Below are 24,733 nucleotides of genomic sequence, written 5' to 3' on the forward strand. Positions count from 1 at the left end.
AAGAAACTGTTTCAGGAAGAATTAGATACAGGATTATCAGAATACAGTCTATACAACTATAAGATTCCGCTACAAGAAGGAAAACAGCCTAAATTCTTCCCTATCTACGAGCTAGACAAAGTATAACTAGAAGCACTTAGGAAGTATCTCAATAAGAATCTCAAAAAGGGATATATATGATCATTGCAATTACTAGCAGAATACCTCATCCTATTCATATCTAAGAAGAATAGCAAGCTTAAGCTATGTATTGATTATAGGCAACTTAATGATATTATGATCAAGAATCGATACTTATTGCTACTTATTAAGGAACTATAAGACAGGTTGCAAGAAGTATAGTAGTTTACAGTTCTGAATCTAAAAGAAGCTTATAACCTGATTAGAATAAAGGAAGAAGAAGAATGGAAAACTGCTTTCAGAATATGCTATAAATACTACGAATATTTGGTTATGCTCTTTAGTCTAACGAATGCTCCGGCTTTGTTTCAGGAAATAATCAATTATATTCTATACGAACATCTGGATCAGTTCGTCATCGCCTATCTCGATGATATTCTTATTTACTCTTGAATACTGGAAGAATATAAGAAATACGTAGAAACAGTATTGTAAACGTTCTAAGATGCGAAACTTCTTATGGAATCTGCAAAGAGTTACTTTCACGTACAGAAAGTTGACTATCTCGGATTTACAATCGAGCTAGAATGCATCAAGCTATAGAAAGATAAGGTAGAAGTAGTTAGGAACTAGCTAGTCCTTAGGAATGTTAGGAATGTTAAGTCTTTTCTCGGATACGTTAACTTCTACAGGTAGTTCATTAAGAACTACAGCTGGATTGCATATTCTCTTACAAATCTTACTAAAAAGGAGTAGCTCTTCGAATGAATCTCCAAGGTATAAGAAGCTTTTGATGAGATTATCAAGTACGTTATTTTAGAGCTAGTTCTGTATGAAGCAAACTCCTACAAACTCTTTGAAATTGAAACTGATGCATCGGGATATGCATTCGGAGGACAACTTGGCTAGCGAGACGACTAAGGATGTCTAAGGATTGTAAGCAACTTCTCAAAGAAGTTGAATAGCTCGGAAATCAACTACGGAATCCCTGATTAGGAATTCATGGCAATAATGAAAGCCTTCGAGGAATAGCAATACTATTTCATTGGTGCATAATATCCGATCATAGTTCACTCGGATTATAAGAATCTAATCATGTTTATGATAACTAAGGTTTTGAATAAGCAATAAGTTAGATAAGCAGAATTCCTCTTATAGTTCGATTTCAAGATTGTGCACTGCAAAAGCTTGGAGAATGGACAAGCAGATGCTTTCAGCAGAAGATTAGATTATTGAGATGCAGATTTCTCGGATATATAGAATATCTTCGCCCAAGATGAGTCAGGAAATCTTATCAATGCACATAGAGAACTGAATGCTGCTCTCAGAATCAAACCCTTGGAAAGAAATCCAGAATCAATAACTCTGAACGAATAAGATAACTATATCAAGAATGTATACAGTATATTAGCATATGAGCATTAGAGAGTTAAAGCAACCTATGAATGCATCAAAAGATACTGGAATCCACCAGATCTTAGAAAAAGGATTGAGAACATCTTACAATAATGCGATAGCTGCAAGAAGAATAAGATAGAAAAATACAAGCTTTACGAACTACTGCATTCTTTACTAATACTTACAACTATTTAGCAATTCATTAGTCTAGATTTTATTATTAAGCTACTTCTCTTATGAGAACTCTTAACTAAGGTGCAATATGATAGTATTCTAGTAGTGGTTTGTAAACTGAGCAAGTATGCTTATTTTCTTTCCTACAAGAAAAGCAGTACAGCAGAGGAATTTGTATATGCATTCCTCAGAATGATCATTGCTAACTACAGCACGCTAGAAGAAGTAATCTCTGATAGAGATAGAAAGTTCAACTCAAAGTTTTGGACTTTACTTATAAAACAGCTTGGAATACATCACAGAATGTTCACAGCATTTCATCTGCAAATAGATGAACAGATGGAAAGAATGAATCAAGTTATTGAATAATACTTATAATATTATATCAACCAGGAATAGGATAACTGGATTGATCTGTTGCTTCTTGCACAGTTTGCTTATAATAATGCAGATATAAGTATAATGAAGAAGTTACTATTCTTCGTACTCTATGGATACAATCTAATAGCTTATTACGAAACATTGCTAGAAGCAGATGCAGAAGTAGCAGATAAAAGGATTAAGAAGATCAAGAAAGTTTAGAAGGAATTCCGATTAGAATTATAATTCGTTCAAGAACGAATGATGCGGTATGCAAACTCCAAAAGGATTGAGGGACTAATCCTACAGGAGGAAGATAAAGTATACTTACTTTGGAAAAATATCAAAACGACTAGGCTTAGCGATAAACTTGATTATAAAAAACTGGGATTCTTCAAAATCTTATAACAAATCTTCCTAATTAATTACGAGTTAGCATTACTTCATGAGATGAGAATACATCCAGTCTTTCACATTTTATTGCTGGAATCAGCAGCATAGGAAATATTAATAGATAATACAGCAGAAGTGGAAAACAATGAACCAGAGTATAAGGTAGAGAAGATTCTCAAGCATAGAAGTATGAACAATACAAGGGAATATCTCGTTAAATGGAAGGGATACTCAGCAAGCGAAAATTCTTGAGAACTGCAGAAAAATGTTAAAAATGCTTAGGAAAAGGTAGCTGGATATTGGAAGAAGAAAATCAGTATCTAAAACGATTGCTCTGCCCCGAACCGAGATCTAGAAGCTCTAGGAACCTCATTCCCCAAAATACTGTTCCAATCCACCACGTCGAGAGCACCCCAAGACTGAGCCTCGGCTATAGCCTCAGATTCGGCAGCACGCTGAGCATCCTCCTCCCGACGCTCCTTCTCCTCCAACTCGTTCAGAGAACGCAGATCCTGACTAACCATCTTCGCGCTACGATTACGCAGAGAACGTTTCTGTTTCCGCAAACGCATCAAGCAGGCTATTGCCTTATCCAATTTGGACTAAAGCTCGAGAAGAACTTCCTCTGCATCTAATTCCTCCCGATCTAAGCAACCAAGTTCGGTAGTAATACGAGATACTATTATAAGAATCAGAAAGCGAACAAGGAAAAACTCAGGAAAGGGGCAAACCCACAAGCATTTACCGGAATACCGGAACCATCGCAGGAACGACCCCGATGAACACAACAGGAATACTGCTTAGTATCTTCCATCATCTTATACTCCAACCCCTTCAATATACAGAAAGAATAAAGTATAACTTCGAAATCTTGAAGATTGATAGTTAGAGAAAGCTGAAGACGTTGTTCGGATTTTCGAGAAAGGGATTTTTCGATTCTGTTCGATATCTCAATTAGGAAAGCATGATCAGGCCTACAAACAGCTTGCTAGGAAACTTACAGAAGAACGTTGAGAATAACTACTAATAGGAGGGAGATGATATTATAATCTATTCAACATGCAGATCACGAAACAGGCTCTGCCAACAAGGAACCAGGTATTACAACCCAACATCGGATAACCACCGGAAATTATATAAGCAAGGGTTAGGATTGGATTACGACAGAACAAGTGAGCCACTCACTGGATCACTGCGACGCGGATCACGGATCACGATAAGCCAGGTAAGCCACGATGAAGAGCTGGATATATAAGAACACGTTCATTATCATTAGATGGATTCAGTACATAGCTCTTCAGTTGTGAATCTAAGTATTCAGTCTTCTATACTGAGTAGCCCCAAAGGCAGTGAACACTTGCATCGCTTATTAGGACTTGTACGGTTTCGTATTCAAGGACTTGATACTTTGATACTGCTCTTGTTAGCATAAACCTCTTCGTGTACTTAGGAATCTTCGGATTGCTGCAGTGCTCATTACACTTGAATACGGAAACACAACTGAGGTAATTGTATAAGTATTTACTGCCTTTGGAGCTATTAGAGTAGAAAAGTAATCTGATACTTAGATTAATAATTGAAAAGCTATGTATGATGATCTGTTTAATAGTAATGAATATGTAGTTATATATTCAGCTCTTCAGTGTAGCTTGCTGATGCTCACTGAGGCTCACTGCTGCTCAGTGGTGCTCACTGAGGCTCGGTGAGCACAGGTGAGCTCTTCTGATTGGTTGGCCTGTAACCCTAACCCTGGGTTACATAATTCCTGTGGGTTGTCTGACGTTGCGTCATAACACCTGGTCCTTGTTTGCCTGTGACCTGTTTTCGTGACCTGCATGTTGGATGGGTTATAACACATGAGCTCCATGAAACTTTGACTTACAGCTATAGCACTTATGCAGAGTTCCATCCTTCTTCAGAATTTCATTAATCTCCACTCGCTATGCTTCAGAATACTGCTTCCCCTCATCCTCCGAACTTATATAGATAATACCTATCTGCAAGAAATTTGCATTTCCCTGGAAAGAATTTCTTGCAGAAACAGTTTGGAAACGCTTAATCAGTTATAAGATCTTCTGTAGAGCTTTAGTTTAGTTATACAAAACATTCTGCATCTATCTGAGAGTATTAGTCTGCAGCTTTAAGAATTTTGCTATTGTAATTTGATTAATGCGGAGTTGCTCCATTATTGAAGCCAACTGATTATATTCTTGATTGCTCTTCTAAGCAGATTCAGCTTTCAAAATCTGCTTAATCAGTTCAAGCTAAGCTTGCTAATCACGAATTAACTATTAAAGCGGTTAATAATATAATAGCTGTCAGGTGGAAAGGTTGCAAAGGCAATGTGGCGAGATCTTTCTCTCTTTCAGGGGCATACAACCAGAATAACATTGAGGCCTAAGGAGCTAAGTTCTGCTCAGCAGTGCTGATGTGGCTAGAAAGCCGCTTTATAGCCGCATATTGCTTAGTCATCCGTAATCCAGCTGGCTTAGCTGGCTCTGAGCCTTGCTGGCACAATCGGCCCTGACAGATTGTCCCCCCTTATCAGGCCTTGTCCTCAAGGCCTTTGAGGCTTCCAAGCTTTCGTTGCTTCCAGGCTTCCGTTGCTCCCAGGCTTCCGTTGCTTCCAGGCTTTCGCTGCTTCCTAGCTGCTCCTACGCCTTCTCAATGCTTCAGGCTCTTAAGATCTCTCAGTGCTTCAGGCTTCTCAAAGCTTCTCAAGATCCCTCAGTGCCTCAGGTTTCTCAAAGCCTCTCAAGATCTCTCAGTGCTTCAGGCCTCTCAAGGCCTCTCAAGGTCTCTCAGTGCCTCAGGCCTCTCAAGGCCTCTCAAGGTCCCTCAGTGCCTCAGGCCTCTCAAGGCTTCTCAAGATCTCTCAGTGCTTCAGGCCTCTCAAGGCCTCTCAAGGCCTCGCAGTGCCTCAGGCCTCTCAAGGCCTCTCAAGGTCTCTCAGTGCCTCAGGCCTCTCAAGGCTTCTCAAGATCTCTCAGTGCCTCAGGTTTCTCAAGGCCTCTCAAGATCTCTCAGTGCCTCAGGCTTCTCAAGGCTTCTCAAGATCTCTCAGTGCCTCAGGCCTCTCAAGGCTTCTCAAGATCTCTCAGTGCCTCAGGTTTCTCAAGGCCTCTCAAGATCTCTCAGTGCCTCAGGCCTCTCAAGGCCTCTCAAGATCTCTCAGTGCCTCAGGCTTCTAGGTCACTCAAGGTCTCTCAAGGTCTCTCAGTGCCTCAGGCCTCTCAAGGCTTCTCAAGATCTCTCAGTGCCTCAGGCTTCTCAAGGCCTCTCAAGATCTCTCAGTGCCTCAGGCCTCTCAAGGCCTCTCAAGATCTCTCAGTGCCTCAGGCCTCTCAAGGCCTCTCAAGATCTCTCAGTGCCTCAGGCTTCTAGGTCACTCAAGGTCTCTCAAGGTCTCTCAATGCCTCAGGCCTCTCAACCATCTCCCTCCTTCTCTTCTGGCTTCGTCCCCGAAGCCTGTGAAAAAAAAATCTCTTTTTAATCACATTCCAGACGTAAGTCTTCCGAGTGCAATACCCGCGCCATATATGCTGCTCAATCGCTGCTCCCTCAGCGCTTTATCCAGGCACTCTTCAGAACTTAAAGCTGTTTGATGTAGGTTGCAAGCCTTTCATCAGGGACTTAGTTTGCAGCCAAGGAGCCCAGCATCCAGAACAGCATTCCTGCAGCTATAACGGATAATTACAGCTTTCCGTCTTGAGAGTTGCTCTCTAGCAACTCTGAAGCCGTTGCTACACTTCGCTCTACTGCTAGGCGCAGAAGGGTAATTGGTTTGCAATCTAATACCCAAGCAACTTCAGTTGCTAAGCAGACACTCCGCTTCAGCTCTGCGCTCTCGCTCGAATAGCGAAGAGCATACTTTCAAAAACAGAAGATACTCAGATCTACTGCTTGCTTACTCTGCTCTCTCGCTCGAATAGCGAAGAACACACTCTCGAAAACAGAAGATACTCAGATCTACTGCTTGCTCACTCTGCTCTCTTGCTCGAATAGCGAAGAATACACTTTCGAAAACAGAAGATACTCAGATCTACTGCTTGCTTACTCTGCTCTCTCGCTCGAATAGCGAAGAACACACTTTGTTCTAGCTTAGCAACTCGAATGCTTTGAATCTCTTCTGAACGCTTCTCGCACGCTGCTTGCATACTGCTTGCTCGCTATTTGCTCTAGCTTAGCGACTCGAATGCTCTGAATCTCTTCTGAACGCTTCTCGCACGCTGCTTGCATACTGCTTGCTCAACACTGCTTGCTCACTGTATGCTCTAGCTTAGCGACTCGAATGCTCTGAATCTCTTCTGAACGCTTCTCGCACGCTGCTTGCATACTGCTTGCTCGCTGTTTGCTCTAGCTTAGCGACTCGAATGCTCTGAATCTCTTCTGAACGCTTCTCGCACGCTGCTTGCATACTGCTTGCTCGCTGTTTGCTCTAGCTTAGCGATTCGAATGCTCTGAATCTCTTCTGAACGCTTCTCGCATGCTGCTTGCATACTGCTTGCTCGATACTGCTTGCTCGCTGTATGCTCTAGCTTAGCGATTCGAATGCTCTGAATCTCTTCTGAACGCTTCTCGCACGCTGCTTGCATACTGCTTGCTCGCTGTTTGCTCTAGCTTAGCGACTCGAATGCTCTGAATCTCTTCTGAACGCTTCTCGCACGCTGCTTGCATACTGCTTGCTCGCTGTTTGCTCTAGCTTAGCGACTCGAATGCTCTGAATCTCTTCTGAACGCTTCTCGCACGCTGCTTGCATACTGCTTGCTCGACACTGCTTGCTCGCTGTATGCTCTAGCTTAGCGACTCGAATGCTCTGAATCTCTTCTGAACGCTTCTTGCACGCTGCTTGCATACTGCTTGCTCGGCACTGCTTGCTCGCTGTATTCAAGGCTCGAAAGCTCGAAAATCGAAGGCTCGAAGGTTAAAGGCTCGAAGGTCAAAGGCTCGAAGGTTCGAAAAGGATAGTGGTCTGATCGTTTGCTCTGCTCCTGCTCAGTGTTAGCGCTGCTCCTAGGGAAAAAAAAGATAGAAAGCCTCGCCGGATTGCCTCCTTTAAAAGGGCCAGGCTTCAAACTGTCAGGTGGAAAGGTTGCAAAGGCAATGTGGCGAGGTCTTTCTCTCTTTCAGGGGCATACAACCAGAATAATATTGAGGCCTAAGGAGCTAAGTTCTGCTCAGCAGTGCTGATGTAGCTAGAAAGCTGCTTTATAGCCGCATATTGCTTAGTCATCTGTAATCCAGCTGGCTTAGCTGGCTCTGAGCCTTGCTGGCACAATCGGCCCTGACAATAGCTCTACTGCTTATTCTAACAGATTCATCAGTTAACTGGGAGCACTATGCATCGAATGTAGAACAGGAACGAGCTGTATCTGATCAAGGATTAGCTGAGATAGAGATATAGAAAAATCTTGGAATTAAGCTTATTAATGAAATTGAAGATTAGTAGCACTAGAAGCAAGTTAATCTTGAATCTTCTCCTAGAATACTTCACAATAAACCTTTAACAGCTTTTCCATAAAGTAAAGCCACTTCTTATTACTAATACTTTCAGCAGTAACACTATAATCAGCTCAGAAGCGCTTAATCCAGATTGAAAGAAGCTTTATCCATGCTTCTACTATAGATTAACTATCTCTGATCTTAAGACAAGTAAGAGCATTATCATAGTCTATAATAAACAATTAGAAGCTAGCAGCATTAATAATAAAACAGTTGTTAATAATATTCAGATGCTTCTACTCGGAAATGTATGCTTAAAGATAATCCTAAGAGCGATAAGCAACTAATAATTGCTTTTTCTATTCATCTCAAGTTTTAGCACTTGTAATAAATCTCTCTACTTTTCCAGCAATAATTATATCTGCACAGAAGCTTTTCATGAAGTTGAGTACTTAAGTATTATTAATTCCTTTAATCTAATGCTACTAATCGAATTGCTTTAGCTATAAGAAAACTTCTATACAAGCAAATAATATCAACTTACTACTAGCAAGCTTATTATAGAAGAGGAATCTGAAGTTCTAATTATAGTAATTATTAGCTAGGTAATCAGCTGAACTGAGTATCTGATTGGAAGAGCTCTCAGATATAAAAGCTATCTTCCCTCTTAATTATCGCTTTCTCCAATATTTCTTTGCTTTCCTGATTCGAGATTCTTGAGTTAAGAGCGCTATAGCTGGAATATCTTCCATATCCTGCGGAAAACAATACTGTAGAAGTCAAGAGGGTTCAGATGCTTGAAGGAGATTCAGTCTGTAAGTAGAATATGCATAAGATTTATCTTGTAATAAATAATAAGGAATTGAATTAGCTATTCTATACTATACTGGAATTTTCTTTATTAATAATTCTACTAATTAATAGAAGTATTTCTAACTAGATATAAAATATTGATTAAAATTTGATATTGAATAATATTATTATAATTCTCAACTTTTATTCCTTATATGCATTAACAGTTTCTCATCTTCACTTTCCTGTATCCTTTGCTTTTGGAATAATGCAATCAGTAAGCTTTTAATCCAAAGGATTAATATAGCCAGATATATTCAGATAAAGCATACTGATCAAACTATTGCAAGAAGTACAGATCTTATTAATTATACTACTTTTCTCTGCAAAGTACTATCTATCAAAAGCATTCTACTCTATAATTTAACTATAAACCTATATCTAATATAATTAAACTTTCCGCTGCAGCTTATACAGATCTGAGCTATATTAGCTTCTGTATAGGATTGTTGATTAATATAAGAAATGTTGGAAAAAGGAATTCGTTTCTTTGTAATATTAGCCTGCAGGCTCAATGCATCATTCACCAGCTTACAATTAGAACTTATATCACTCCTCCTCTATTTACCTATCTCCCTTCTATAAGAGATCTCAGGCATAATCCAGAGTTCAAACATAATGTACAGCCTATTGTGTAAGCGTAATAGATAAAGGAAATAAAAGAGCTCAGCAGGGAAAAAGAGTGCGCTCGTTCATAAGGTAAACTTGCTGCTCTTACTGATTCTCACGAACTGTAATGCAAACAGCTCTAAGCTACCAGCTTGAACAGCTAAGTCCATACTCACTGCACTATTGAACCAGAACTAGAGCGCTGTTGCTCTTGAAAGAAAAAGGAATAAACAGCTGCTGAAGCAATGAGCAAGAGCTCGTACAACCCAAGCATGCCTGTGCAGATGAGAACAGCAAACTAAAGCTATACGAGCACAAGAACAGAGTGAAAAACCTGTTTTAGATCTGTTCAAAGGGTTCAAAAATTGAAAAGAAGAGAAAGAATGCTTCATTGTTGCTTATAGCTAAAGAATTTGAAAAGTGAGTAGTATTCTTTATATGTATGAGAACCCTTGACCCACTGTACTCCATGTTCCACAAACTATCACCCTGGCCACCACAACAATATAACTATTACAATTACTAGCAGAATACTCTATTCTGTTTATACTCAAAAAGAATAGCAAGCTCAAGCTATATATTAACTATAAGCAATTTAATAACATTATAATTAAGAACTAATACTCATTGCTACTTATCAAGAAACTATAAAACAGATTGCAAGGAGCATAATAGTTCATAGTTCTGAATCTGAAAGAAGCTTATAATCTGATTAGAGTAAAGAAAGAAGAAGAATGGAAAACTGCTTTTAGAATATGCTATGAATACTACGAATATTTGATTATGCTCTTTAATTTAACAAATGCTCCAGCTTTATTTTAGGAAATGATTAATTATATTCTATGCAAGCATCTGAATCAGTTTATTATTGCCTATCTTAACAATATCCTTATTTACTCTCGAATATTGAAAGAATATAAGAAATATATGAGAATAGTATTGCAAATGCTTCAAGATGCAAAACTTCTTGTAGAACTCGCAAAGAGCTACTTTTATATACAAAAAGTTAACTATCTTGGATTTACAATTAAGCTAGAATGCATCAAGCTACAGAAAGATAAGATAGAAGCTGTTAGGAATTAGCTAGTTTCCAGGAATATTAGAGATATTAAATCTTTTCTTAAATACATTAACTTCTACAAGCAGTTTATTAGAAACTATAGCTAGATTGCATATTCCCTTACAAATCTTACCAAAAAGAAGCAATCTTTCAAATAAATCTTTAAAGCATAAGAAGCTTTTAACGAAATTATCAAGTATATTATCTCAGAGCTAATTCTGTATAAAGCAGATCTCTATAAATCCTTTGAAATTGAAACTAATATATTAGAATATATACTTGGAGAACAACTTAGCTAGCAAAACAATCAAGAATATTTAAGAATTATAAGCAACTTTTCAAAGAAATTAAATAGCTTAGAAATCAACTATAGAATCCCTAATCAGAAACTTATAGCAATAATAAAAGCTTTCGAGAAATAGCAATACTACTTTATTAGCATATAGCGCTTAATCATAGTTCACTCAAATTATAAGAATCTAATTATATTCATAATAATCAAGATTTTGAACAAGCAATAAGTTAGATAAGCAGAATTCCTCTTATAGTTTAACTTCAAGATTGTATACTGCAAAAGCTCAGAAAACGAATAAGCAGATGCTCTTAGCAGAAAATCAGACTATCAAAATGCAGACTTCTCGAATATACAGAACATTTTCGCTCAAAACGAGTTAGAAAATCTCGTTAATATACATAGAGAACTGAACGCTGCTCTTAAAATCGGATTCTCAGAAAAGAATCCAGAATCAATAACTTCAGATGAATAAAATAACTATATCAAGAATATATATAGTGCATCAGCATATGAATATTAGAAAGTTAGAACAACCTATGAATGCATCAAAAAATACTGAAACTTATCAAGCTTTAGAAAAAGAATTAAGAACATCTTATAATAATGCAATAGCTGCAAGAAGAACAAAGCAGAAAGATATAAGCTTTATAAACTACTATACTTTTTATTAGTATTTATAATTATTTAGCAATCTATCAGTTTAAACTTTATTATTAAGCTATCTTTCTTACAAGAACTCTTAATTAAAGTATAATATAATAGCATTCTAGTAGTAGTTTGCAAACTAAGCAAGTATACTTACTTTCTTTTCTATAAGAAAAGCAGTATAGCAGAGAAACTCATATATACATTTCTTAGAATAATTATTGCTAATTACAGCATACTAGAAGAAGTAATCTCTAATAAAAATAGAAAATTCAACTCAAAATTTTGAACTTCATTTATAAAACAGCTCAGAATACATTACAGAATATTCATAGCATTTCATCTGCAAACAGATAAATAGATAGAAAGAATGAATTAAATTATTAAATAATATCTTTGATACTATATCAACTAGGAACAGAATAACTGAATTAATCTATTGCTTCTTGCACAGTTCGCTTATAATAGCACAGATATAAGCATAATAAAGAAATTACTATTCTTCATACTCTACAGATACAATCCAACAGCTTATTATAAAGCACTGCTAGAAGCAAATATAGAAGCTGCAAACAAGAGAATCAAGAAGATTAAGAAAGTTCAGAAGAAACTCTAGTTAGAACTACAATTTATTCAGAAACAAATAGTATAATATACAAACTTTAAAAGAATTAAAAAATCAATTCTATAAAAAAAAGATAAGATCTATCTACTTCGAAAAAATATTAAAATAATCAAATCCAGTAACAAATTTAACTATAAGAAGTTAGAATTATTCAAAATCTTGCAACAGATTTCTCCAATTAACTACAAGTTAGCATTATCTCATGAAATGAGAATATATCCGGTTTTCCATATCTTACTACTAAGATCAGCAGTATAGGAAATATTAGCAAACAATATAGCAGAAGTAGAAAACAATAAATCAGAGTATAAGATAGAAAAGATTCTCAAGCATAGAAGCATGAACAGCACAAGGGAATACCTTATTAAATAAAAAGGCTATCTAGCAAGCAAAAACTCATAAGAACTGCAGAAAAACGTTAAAAATGCTTAGAAAAAGATAGCTGAATATTGGAAAAGGAAAACTAGCACCTAAGATAATTGCTCTATTCCGAACCGAGATTCAGAGCTTTCAGAGATCTCGCTCTCCAGGAAATCCGATCAATCTATCACTGCATTTCCCACATCCACAGAATTCCAGTTAAAACCTCCAGAAGAAGAACCCCCAGGAACAACTATAAGCTCCGCAGAAACCACAGCCTGCACCTCAGCCGCCACGCACTCACACTCCTCCTCCTCCAAGCTCTCATTCACCAGTTTTATCCCCTTCTCCTGAAGAAAGCATTGCTGCTTCTTCAAACAAGACAAATGACCTAGGAACTCGGACAAACGAGCCTGAGCATCCGCTAGCTCTTGCTAATGCTTCAACAAACACTCCTCCTCTTCTACCTTTCTACCATCCAAACGAACCAACTCATCAGTAATGCAAGATACTGAAGCAATACTATCAGCAAGAACTAAGAAAGAGAGAAGAAAAAGCTCATAAGAAAATATAAAAATTCAACCAGCATTACAGAAACAACTTCATTTCATACACTAAGAACAGCTCTTAACCCCATCTACTATCTTACATTGCATTCCCTCTTCCAGATACAATGAGCATAGCATAACTTCGTAGCCAGTAGACTCAATATACAAATAATACTTGAAACAACAAAGATGCAGCTTCAAGAAAATAATAAAAGCATCAGAAGAAGATTTGCTAATACAGGAATTTAAGATTCTGTTCAACATTTCAATTAGGAAGATATAACCATATATACGGAAAACTTGCTGAATACTTACAAAAGATCATTGAGAACAATAACTAATAGGAGGAAGATGATGTTATAACTCATCCAACATGCAGATTACAAAAACAGATTACAAGCAAACAAGAACCAGATATCATAACTCAACATTAGACAACCTACAAGGATTATATAACTCAGAGTTAGGATTACAGGCTGATTAATCAAGCAATAGAGCGATTACTAGTAATCACCAGCGCTCAGTGATCAGTAGTAATCCGAAATGATCAGTGGTGATCTGGAATGATTACTAGCAAGCAAGAGACTGAAGAACTAGGTATATAAAGGTTTACATTTCTTATTGCTAGATAGATTTTCTTCAGATAGTTCTTCAGTTGTTAATCTAAGTATCAGATTACTCTCTACTCTGATAGCTTCAAAGGCAGTGAACACTTGCATCGCTTATTGAGACTTATATAGTTCTGTATTCAAGAACTTGATACTTTAATACTGCTCTTATTAGCATAAACCTCTCGTATACTTAGGAATCTTCGGATTACTGCAGTGCTTATTACATATAGCGAAGAGCAGCTGTTCATTTATCGCTACTTTCTAGCCAGTAACAATCCTTCTTAATGCTTGTATTGTATTTCGGAGATGAGCTGTATTAAAAGCTTCTGATAATATACTTATTTCTATGCTAAAAGAAAGATCAGTCAATTCTTTTCCCAGAAGCTATACAGCACAGAGAGATTCTTACATTCGAAGCAATATACAGAAGCTCCCAATAAATTGATCTTGAGAAATATTGATGTTATGACCCATCCAACATGCAGGTCACCCGCCAGGATACTCGGAACAACTGTTCGGAAAGACAGGGAAGGATTCAACATCTCAAGGACTAAGGCTTACATAAGCAAGGGTTAGGATTACAGGATCAGAATGGATCAGTAGCTGATCTATGGTAATTCGGATCAGTTGAATCACTCAGATGATCCAAGGAATCCAACAACCAACACTACCAACAGAACTGAAGAAGCTGAATATATAAGAATATATTCATTACTATTAGATAGACTCAATACATAGCTCTTTAGTTATCAATCTAAGTATTCAGTTCCATATACTAAGTAGCTCTAAAGGCAGTGAATACTTGTATCGTTTATTAGAACTTGTATAATTCCGTATTCAAGAACTTGATACTTTGATACTGCTCTTGTTAGCATAAACTTCTTTGTATACTTAGAAATCTTCGGATTGCTGCAATGCTTATTACATTTTGATAATTCTTATTCAAGAACAGTTCAGTATTATCTCTTGAGTAATACGGAATACAATAGCTTCTTCAGAAATCTCTTCATTCTTATATATCTCTATTCAGAAAGAATTAATTAACTAGATATATTAGCTTATCTAGTATATCCAGGATCTGTATGAACAATAGCAGGCTTAGAGCGCTACTATTGCTAATTAATAGGCTTAGCTAGCTTAATAAGCTTAACAGGCGCAGTTCACTTCTACAGCTATCAATAGTGCTAGAAAGGCATACAAGATAAACAAGCTTGCTATATATAATAGCAATCAGAAAACGCTATATAAATTTCTTACTTACTACAGAGCATATTTCTTGCACTATATAACTCAGTTTACTATAGAATCTGAAAAGATTATTCTTGCAAAGATTCGTTTCGAAAAGAATGCTCTTATTTAGTACAAGCTTTTTCTATACAACTACTTAGAGCATCAGAACAATCTCAATGCATATACTCAGAATATCAAGAATATATTTGATTTCTTTGAAAGCTTTGAGAAAGCTTTTAAGAAGATCTTTGGTAATCCTAATAAAGAATGCATTATAGCTTAGCAGCTCATAAATCTCAGATAAACTAAGTTAGCTTCTGCTTATATAGTTAGATTTAAGCAGCTCTTAGCAAAACTTTCATAGGAAAACAAGAATCTTATAGAATACTATTATAAGAGATTTAAAAATAATGTTAAAAATGAAATCTCCAAGCAGAATTAGCTGAAGAACTTTGCAATATTCTCTAATCAAGCTATCTGCATTAATAACTATCTATATGAATAATGAGTAAAGAAGTTTAAGAAGAAAGAAAGCCAGATTTGGAAGTTTCCAGCTAATATAAGCAAGAAATTCTAAAACAAAAATAGCAGTTAATATAGCAATATAGCTTAGAGCAGCACTATGCATGCTGATTCTATGAAACTCAATATAGCTAATAAGCAGTATAGCAAGAGGAATAGCATTACTTGCTATAACTGTAATAAATAAGGATATATTATATGCAACTGCTATCAACCCCAAAAGAATAAATAGCAGCTTGTTCAGAAAGAATGCTAGATAAATATCATTCAATAATAGAAATCCAATCAATTAAGCAAAAATATTCTCTTAGAGCAAGTATCAAACTCTATTAATTATAGAAATCTCAGCTGAACATTCTGCTATAATAACAACTGCTTAATATACCTTTTAAGTAAGAAAGATTCAGAATGGTTCCCTCAGAAGCCTTAGCGCTGCAGACAAATAGCAACAGCAGAACGAGGATGTATGCTCAGCATTTCTACAAGCAGCAGCTCGGACTGCTCTAATATTGCAGAACAAAGTATTCAAGCATTAGAAGAAGAACTTAGCAACAATACTCTTTAATACTCTTTATTGCTTATGCTAAGCACTATAACTAGGAATATGAATAAGAAATAATACTCTCTTAGTTATTAGTATGAATACTTAAGCAATACTGGAAACGCCTTTTAAGCAATGGAAAGATCAAGCTAGAGCAAACGATCTAATGATTCACCGGAATCTCTCATGAACAATGAACTCAAGAAGCCTATAGAAAGATTCTTCTTCAGTATTGAATAGAACAAGGAAATAACATGGATTGAATATCTCATCTATGGAATAGAGCTAGAGAAGCTCTTCATCTACATTCCCTTGCAAAACATCGAAGCATGAGAAGATAAGAACCCTCGAATCAGCTCACTTCACAACCTATATTACGAATTAGCTTAAATCTTCTGCACCTATTATAGCTGCAGAATACATTTCTCAAACAAGATATAATATAAATAGTTCTCTATTAGAGAATCAGAATAAATCCTTCAAGCTATTAAAGAATAGAAATTCTGCTTCAGAGAGATTCTTAATAAGTAATATTATAATGTATATATCAAGCTACTAGATAATTGCCTTATATAATATATAAATAAAAAGATAAAATGATAGTAATGCAAAATAATATTCTGCATGATTCATATTAATAATAAGATTTGCAACTAGTATTAACAGAAGAAAGATTAGAAATAATAACAATATAAGCAAAAGCAAGCTAAGAAGCTTACTCAAGAAGCAGCAAAGCAAGCTCAGAAGAACAAATAATTCTTAACAAATTCAAAAGAATAGAATTGCTTGTAAAGAAACTGCAGATAATCAGATCAGAACAATTCCTATATAAAGCTTTTAGAATAGATTATACTTATACTAAGTTCAATATATATATTTAAGAATATAAGTATAGCATACTATTGAATAGTAGCGCTCAGAGAAACTTTATATTCCTATATATCATCAATCAAGTATAATTATAATGAAGATAGAAGAAATGCTTATATATTCTCAGCACTGTAAAAGAATAATCTATTATATACAACTAAGAAGTAATTAATAAGAAAACTGATTATCTATCTATCTTAATTCAAGAATGCATAATTAGAGCTTCCTTTAATATTATGGATACAGCATAGCATGAGCTGATTATGAAACTTTTATAGCTTAAGAAGTATAATTCTCGAATCGATTGAACTACTAGCTAGATCTTATAGAAATAAGCTATATCTAGAGAGATAATTATAATTAATAATGCAGAATCGAAGCTAGTGATTGAAGAATATTCAGGAAAAGAAGCTTTATACAACTTCTTATATATCTTTAAGTTAGCAGAGCTAATAGTTCAAGAAGAAGAATCTAGTAATAAGCAAATCCAAACAGTGCTAGAGTGCTAATAAGTTAGCAAAATAATGGAAGCGAGATCCTTAGCAAGTTAGTTCGCTCTAGAGCAATAAGAAAAAGCTTCAGAATATGAATTGTAGATCTATACAGGAAAAACCTCGAAACTAGGCTCTTGAGCGCTCAGTTCAGCCCGGAGCGAATGCTCAAAGCTCTTAAAAACATTACCAAAAACAACGAACGAAAAGAAGCATACTTAATAGTATCTACTATTTCTCCAGATAGCAGAAATAGTATAAGAACTAGAACCAATACTTGCAAGCATATTATAAGAATATTACAAGTTTAAGAAACTATTCCAAGAAGAATTGAATATAGAATTGCTAGAATATAGCTTATACAATTACGAGATTCTGCTATAAGAAGGGAAACAGTTCAAGTTCTTTCCTATCTACAGACTAGATTAAGCATAGCTAGAAGCACTTAGAGAGTATTTTAATAAGAATCTTAAGAAAGAATATATATAATCATTGCAATTATTAGCAGAATATCTTATTCTGTTTATATTCAAAAAGAATAGCAAGCTTAGGCTATATATTGATTATAAGCAATTCAATAATATTATAATCAAGAACTGATATTTATTGCTACTTATTAAGAAACTATAAGATAGATTATAAGGAGTATAATGGTTTATAGTTCTGAATCTGAAAGAAGCTTATAATCTGATTAGAGTAAAGAAAGAAGAAGAATGGAAAACTGCTTTCAGAATATGCTATGAATACTACAAATATTTGGTTATGCTCTTTAGTTTAATAAATGCTCCAGCTTTATTCCAGGAAATAATCAATCATATTCTATGCAAATATCTGAATCAGTTTATTATTGCTTATCTCAATAACATTCTTATTTATTCTTGAATGTTGGAAGAGCATAAGAAATACATGGAAATAGTATTGCAAACGCTTTAAGATGCAAAACTCTTTATAAAACCTGCAAAGAATTACTTTTATATACAAAAAGCTAACTATCTCGGATTCACAATTAAGCTAGAATGCATTAAGCTATAGAAAGATAAGATAAAAGCTATCAGAAATTAGCTAGTTTTCAAAAGCATTAGAGATATTAAATCTTTCCTCAGATATATCAACTTCTACAAGCAGTTTATTAAGAACTATAGCTGAATTGCATACCTTCTTATAAATCTCACTAAAAAAGAATAGCCTTTTAAATGAATCTCCAAAGCACAAGAAGCCTTCAATGAGATCATCAGATATATTATCTTAGAACCAGTTTTATATAAAGCAGATCCTTATAAACTCTTTAAAATTGAAACTAATGTATCAAAATATATACTCAGAGAACAACTTGATTAGCAAGATAATCAAGAATGTTTAAGAATTATAAGCAATTTCTTAAAGAAATTAAATAGCTCGAAAATCAACTATAGAATCCCTAATTAGAAATTCATAGCAATAGTAAAAGCTTTCAAGAAGTAGCAATACTATTTTATTAATATATAATACTCAATCATAGTTCACTCAGATTACAAGAATCTAACTATATTCATAACAATTAAGGTTTTGAATAAGCAATAAATCAGATAAGCAGAATTCTTCTTATAATTCAACTTCAAAATTATATACTGCAAAAGCTCAGAAAACGAATGAGCAGATGCTCTTAGCAGAAGATTAAATTATCGAGATGCAGATTCCTCGGATATATAGAATATCTTTGTTCAAGATAAGTCAGAAAATCTTATTAATGCATATAAAGAACTGAATGCTGCTCTCAGAATAGAATCCTTAGAAAAGAATTCAGAATTAATAACTTTAAATGAATAAAATAACTATATCAAAGATATATATAGTGCATTAGCATATAAGCATTAGGAAGTTAGAGCAATCTATGAATGCATTAAAAAATACTGAAATCTATTAGATCTTAGGAAAAGAATTGAGAGCATTCTATAACAATGCAACAGCTGCAAGAAGAATAAAGCAGAAAGATACAAGCTTTACAAACTACTGTATTTCTTACTAATATTTATAACTATTTAGCAATTCATCAGTTTAAACTTTATTATCAAACTATCTTTCTTACAAGAATTCTTAACTAAAGTGCAATATAATAGTATTCTAGTAATAGTTTGCAAACTAAGCAAGTATGCTTATTTTCTCTTCTATAAGGAAAGCAGTATAGCAGAAGAACTTGCATATGCATTTCTCAGAATAATCATTGCTAACTACAGCATACTAGAAGAAGTAATCTCTAACAGAAACAGAAAGTTTAATTCAAAGTTTTGAATTTTATTTATAAAACAACTTGGAATATACTACAAAATATTTACAGCATTTCATCTGCAAATAGATAAATAGATAAAAAGAATGAATTAGATTGTTAAACAGTATTTTCAATACTATATTAACTAAAAACAGAATAACTAAATTAATCTATTACTTCTTATACAGTTTGCTTATAATAGCGCAGATATAAGCATAACAAAGAAATTACTATTCTTTATATTCTATAAATATAATCCAATAGCTTATTACAAAGTACTACTAGAAGCAAATGCAGAAGCTGCAGATAAAAAGATTAAAAAGATTAAGAAAGTTCAGAAGAAACTCCAATCAGAATTACAATTCATTCAAGAATAAATAATGCAATATGCAAACTCCAAAAGGATTGAAAGACCAATTCTACAGAAGAGAAATAAAGTTTACCTACTTCGGAAAAACATCAAAACAATCAAACCTAGCAACAAACTCAATCATAAGAAGTTGGAATTCTTCAAAATCTTGCAACAAATCTCTCCAGTTAATTACAAGTTAGCATTATCTTATAAAATAAGAATATATTCAATCTTTCACATTTTACTGCTAGAACTAGCAGTATAGGAAATACTAATAAATAATACAGCAGAAGTGGAAAACAATAAACCAGAGTATAAGATAGAGAAGATTCTCAAGCACAGAAGCATAGATAATATAAGGGAATATCTTGTTAAATAAAAAGATTATTCAGCAAGCAAAAATTCTTGGAAACTGCGGAAAAACGTTAAAAATGCTTAGGAAAAGATAGCTGAATATTGGAAAAGAAAAACCAGCATCTAGGACGATCGCTCTGCTCTGGAACAAGAATCAGGCGCTGCAGTTTCACTCTTCAGAAGGGAAGGCTAACCAAACACGCTAGAATTAAAAGCTAAGAAACTCTAGTTGATAATCTCAAGATATCCCTGAGATATCAAGCGAATCTCCTCTTCACGAAGACTGCAATCCTCCTCATCAGCAAACCCCTCCAAGGAATTGAAGCTACAATGAATCATTTCTGCAGCACACTCCTCTAACAATCTTCGCTGTTTCCATATACAATCAAGACAAGCCTGCGACGCTAGCAAGGCTTATAGAGCAGCAGCGTTTGCCGACTCCGCCTCAGCCTTCTCGCTCAAAACCTTGCGCTTTTCGCAAATCAAACACCCTGCTGAAGAAGAAAATCAGTAATCACAGAAAACACTAAGAAACGAAGAAACCAATCAGCAGAAGCCGAGAAATAACTAGTATTATAGCTCTAATCTAGAGAAATACACTCCTTACAACGAGAAGAGTTTTCAGCGAAACAACAGGAAGCTCTCATCTCTCAACAATGAGCACAAGCAAGCATTTCAATACCAAAAGCAGAAATAAGCTCAGCAAGATGATAATGCTCTTGAGTTTTTACCGAACAACTAGAATACAATTTGTTGATTCTATTCAACATCTCGATTAGAAAGGCATAATCATATATGCAAATAACTTATCAGAATACTTACAGAAGATCATTAGAAACAACGATTAATAGAAGAAAGATGATATTATAATCCATTCAATATGCAGATTACTCGCCAGAACATCCGGAACAACTATCTGGAAAGACAGGAAAGGATTCAACATCTCAAGAACTAAGGCTTATATAAGCAAGGATTAGGATTACAGAATCAGGATGGATCAGTGGCTGATCCATGATGATCCGGATCAGTTGGATTACTCAGATGATCCAAGAGATCCAACAACCAACACTACTAACAGGACTGAAGAAGCTGGATATATAAGAACACATTCATTACCATTAGATAGACTCAGTACATAGCTCTTTAGTTATCAATCTAAGTATTCAGTTCCATATATTGAGTAGCCCTAAAGGCAGTGAACACTTGCATCGTTTATTAGGACTTGTACAGTTCCGTATTCAAGAACTTAACACTTTGATACCGCTCTTGTTAGCATAAACCCCTTCGTGTACTTAGGAATCTTCGGATTGCTGCAGTGCTCATTACAATTGAGCATTATAGCTCAGGGATGCTAATCATGATCGATATTTGAATAAGCCTTATATTTAAATCTTGGAAGATATCCAAAAATACTTTTCAAAGTAAAGTCAGCTTCTTTCTGCAAACCTAAAGAATACAGTATATTATATCTCAATATCTTGAGTACAAAGGCTAAAGAGCTTTATAGAAAAAGAAAAAGATATATTTTTCTTTAGTTATCACTAGAAGAGAATAATAGAAGCAGTTGTACAGTTAATAAAAAAAATTACAAAATTAAGATAAATTAAGCTAGATTCTCAGTAGAACTGCACTATTATTAAAACTTCAGAAGAAGTTTCTAAGCATATCTTCATTTCTTTTTAACTTGTATCAAGTGCATAGAAGTAAATAGAATTCATTAGCTTAACTACTAACCTGTATCTCTATCTAAACCTTAATACTGAATAAAGACTCAAGCGCTATTATTTGTAAAGATAAATAGCTTTTAAGCTACAATAATATAGTTACCAACTCCAAAGCTACTTTCATCTCCTGTATCAAAGTACAGCTAATTACAGAGCATATTAATCTCCTAATCCTGGCATTAATTATCTATATTTCAGCTCTTTCAGCTATTCCAATCTTTATATCTAGAACAGATATTTCATTGAGATATTTCAGCTTGAAAAAGATGTCTTTTCGAGAAAAAACACACCAAAATCACCTTCCTAATTGAGCGAAATCTGAACGACGAACGAGAGCCAATCATGTTTTGTGGGTCACCTTCATGTTCAAATTTCTGCCCATTTTCCCCGCTTTTCCTTGGTCATCAATTTTTTTCCTGCAGAGCTAGGATCGATAAGAGACCATTTTAACAAATGGCAAACTTTAAAAGGCAAAAAATAGCAACACAAGGTCTCATATATGCTTTTGAATAAGTATCTCCAGTATCTCGGCCTTTCTAGTACATAACTAGTCAGACTCATCTGCAGAGAAGTCAAGACCACCAGCACCATGCATGTAATCAATCAATTATCATATCGCCTGTGTAGCGGACTGGCCAAGGTAAAGGAATTTTGTATTATGAGTTGACTCAGTAGTCGTTTCTGAGAAGATGAAGAGAAACTATCGATGAAGAGAGATCATAAACAATCAATTCTCGAAGACAGATTGAAGAATGAAAACCCTGCACTCGTAAAATAAGACTGATTGCACTCAACGTTGGAGACGCCTGTGTAGTTTTTCGACCGCGAATAATGAATACACCTATTCTTCTTGACATTGTAGAGTGGTTTTCTCTATCAAAAATCTTCCGCAACTTCAGCCACAGGCTCTTTCGGAGGCATAGGCTCATCCACAGGCACAGACTCTTCCACAGACACAGACATAGGTTTCTCCACAGGGCGCAGGCTCTTCCACAGGCATAGGCATAGGCTCGTCCGGAAGAGGTGACGTTGACGTTGCCGACGCAGGGCTCTCTTCAGCATCATCTTCCTCGAAAGCCAGCCGAACATGTTCCCTCAAGTTCAATCCCCATGATTTCTCCTTCAGCCGCTCGATCTCCGGTGCCAGAATGTCACGGAGTGTCAACGCTGTCGTCGAATCAGGCTCCTCAGGGTATCCCCACCCGTGGGCTGCTCGGTGCTTCCAACCCTTCATCTTCTTTCGAGAGGCGCGTGGATACGCGGAATGAGGTATCATCTTGTTGCAGCAGCAGGTTGGTGTCCAAAATTCAATGATGCATTTGGCTAGATGTTCAAAGCTGAAGCCAGAGAACGGTGCGTCGGGTCGAGTCCAGGGAATCCCCTTTTCGGTCATCTGCCGGAGCAAAGCACCAAGCAGTACACACCTGTGTTCCCCGCTGTACAGACCGTCGTTTCCATTCAAGGTGTCAATTAGGTTGTACAACACATCCAAAAGCTGTTGGATCAAGTCGATCCTCTTGCTGTTGATACTTTCTACAAGATTTGATGATTAGCACAGACTTGATAATTACAATCTCAATCTATGCGCTTTCAGGGCCCATAACCTACCGTCCACGGTGGCTGGTATTGGGAGGCCTGATGAGTTAATCGAGTCCGAGCCATGTAGGAGTACCAACTGCGTGGCTTTTCGGAACACGGAGGGTTTTCCAAAGACGGCAGAAATCACGATCCAGTTCTTGAGATACTCCTCACTGGCCGCTTCCGATACCATGGGTAATTCGATTTCCAGCTTTTGAATCCACAAGTCCGACCAGATCTGAATTGCTTCGTTGCACCCAAAGTCGTCCACCAGAACTGCCACCTTGGTCAGCATGTCGAGGTCGAGGGTTTTCGGAATAATGCGTGTCTTCCCGTGAAGAACATTCAGCAGGATGCCGAGTGCCGCGGGGTCGAAATTTCCTTCCAAGTCCACGTGACGGCAGCCATCTAGGTAGATCTGCTTCGCTTCCATCCAGTCTCCTGACAGCATCTTGTCAAAGCGGGGACAAGCCACAGTAAGGTGCTTTGACGAGACTCTGAAACTGTTTGCGGGCTGCTGTGATGTGTGGCTGCTCACGCTCGCACTCATTGTAGGAGACTGGCATGTTGTTGTCTCGGTGAGTGTTTCGGTAATTGGGGAGCTTGGACCTTGATCGTCCGCAATGCCCAGATCATTCGTAGGAATAGTGAGACTGATCACGAGGTCTCCATTCGGAATCACCTCCACGGTCTCAGGCATCTTGGTATCGTGATTAGATGCGGGGCTCTTTGTGTATAGACAGGTGCTTCCTCATACAAGCTGGAGGAAAATGAGGGTCGGACGATTTGATCTGGTACGTTCAGGTACACAGTCGAGAATGAATTGTTGAGATGAAAAATTTCTCAATTTGCATAGTGCTGCTCTTTCAAAGAACACGGACGGAGCGACTTTATGAGTCTCGAGCTGACGGTGAAAAAGGCTGCATTTAGGCTTCAGGTGATCACTGATCTGCAGGAGGCCTACCGGCCTGCCAGCAAACCTGCATGCAAAGGTGCATCCATCCATCCAACCAGAGCGAAGATAGGGAAACTAATAAAGATCGGGTTGGATAGAAACTGGTGATCTTTGAAACCGAGAAGGCTGTGCTAGGGGTGGTAAGCAGTGGAGGGGGGACCAGGCTGTTGCCACGGGTAGGTGAGGAGGTGTGCGAAGGTGTAAGAAGGACGGTTGAGAGAGGTTGTCCGGAAGTTTTATGATCATGCCTGCGGGTCACTAGTGCTTGTAGATCCCTTTTACTCTCTGTTTTTTCTCCACTTTCGAGATTATTTGGTGCTGGCCAGTGTGGTAGTTTTGAGGACGTGGAGCGAAGCAAGTCCTGAATCCTCGAGCAAGT

At 36.3% G+C, this 24,733-nt stretch overlaps 4 protein-coding genes across 4 annotated transcripts; 1 reads left to right on the forward strand and 3 right to left on the reverse strand.

Moving 5' to 3' along the window:
* Positions 1 to 3,136: 3,136 nt before the first annotated feature.
* Positions 3,137 to 3,382, reverse strand: M406DRAFT_257781 (uncharacterized protein; the record flags this gene model as incomplete). Its single annotated transcript, XM_040917193.1, has 1 exon — positions 3,137 to 3,382. A coding segment is annotated over one exon (246 nt), but the record flags the coding sequence as incomplete, so codon positions are not given.
* Positions 3,383 to 4,811: 1,429 nt separating this feature from the next.
* On the forward strand, positions 4,812 to 6,311 carry M406DRAFT_54421 (uncharacterized protein; the record flags this gene model as incomplete). The annotated part of the gene is made up of 2 exons (XM_040924538.1): positions 4,812 to 5,536; positions 5,876 to 6,311. A coding segment is annotated over one exon (319 nt), but the record flags the coding sequence as incomplete, so codon positions are not given.
* Positions 6,312 to 6,565: 254 nt separating this feature from the next.
* M406DRAFT_321925 (uncharacterized protein) lies at positions 6,566 to 7,236 on the reverse strand (the record flags this gene model as incomplete). Its single annotated transcript, XM_040919575.1, has 3 exons — positions 6,861 to 7,236; positions 6,704 to 6,792; positions 6,566 to 6,620 (listed from the first exon to the last, which is right to left on the reverse strand). Coding segments are annotated over exons 1-3 (324 nt in total), but the record flags the coding sequence as incomplete, so codon positions are not given.
* A 15,879-nt stretch (positions 7,237 to 23,115) lies between these two features.
* Positions 23,116 to 23,895, reverse strand: M406DRAFT_16211 (uncharacterized protein; the record flags this gene model as incomplete). Its single annotated transcript, XM_040915408.1, has 2 exons — positions 23,116 to 23,354; positions 23,430 to 23,895. Coding segments are annotated over 2 exons (705 nt in total), but the record flags the coding sequence as incomplete, so codon positions are not given.
* Between the last annotated feature and the right edge of the window lie 838 nt (positions 23,896 to 24,733).

The sequence above is a fragment of the Cryphonectria parasitica genome, assembly GCF_011745365.1.
Source record: "Cryphonectria parasitica EP155 unplaced genomic scaffold M406scaffold_4, whole genome shotgun sequence".
Lineage (NCBI taxonomy): Eukaryota > Fungi > Ascomycota > Sordariomycetes > Diaporthales > Cryphonectriaceae > Cryphonectria > Cryphonectria parasitica.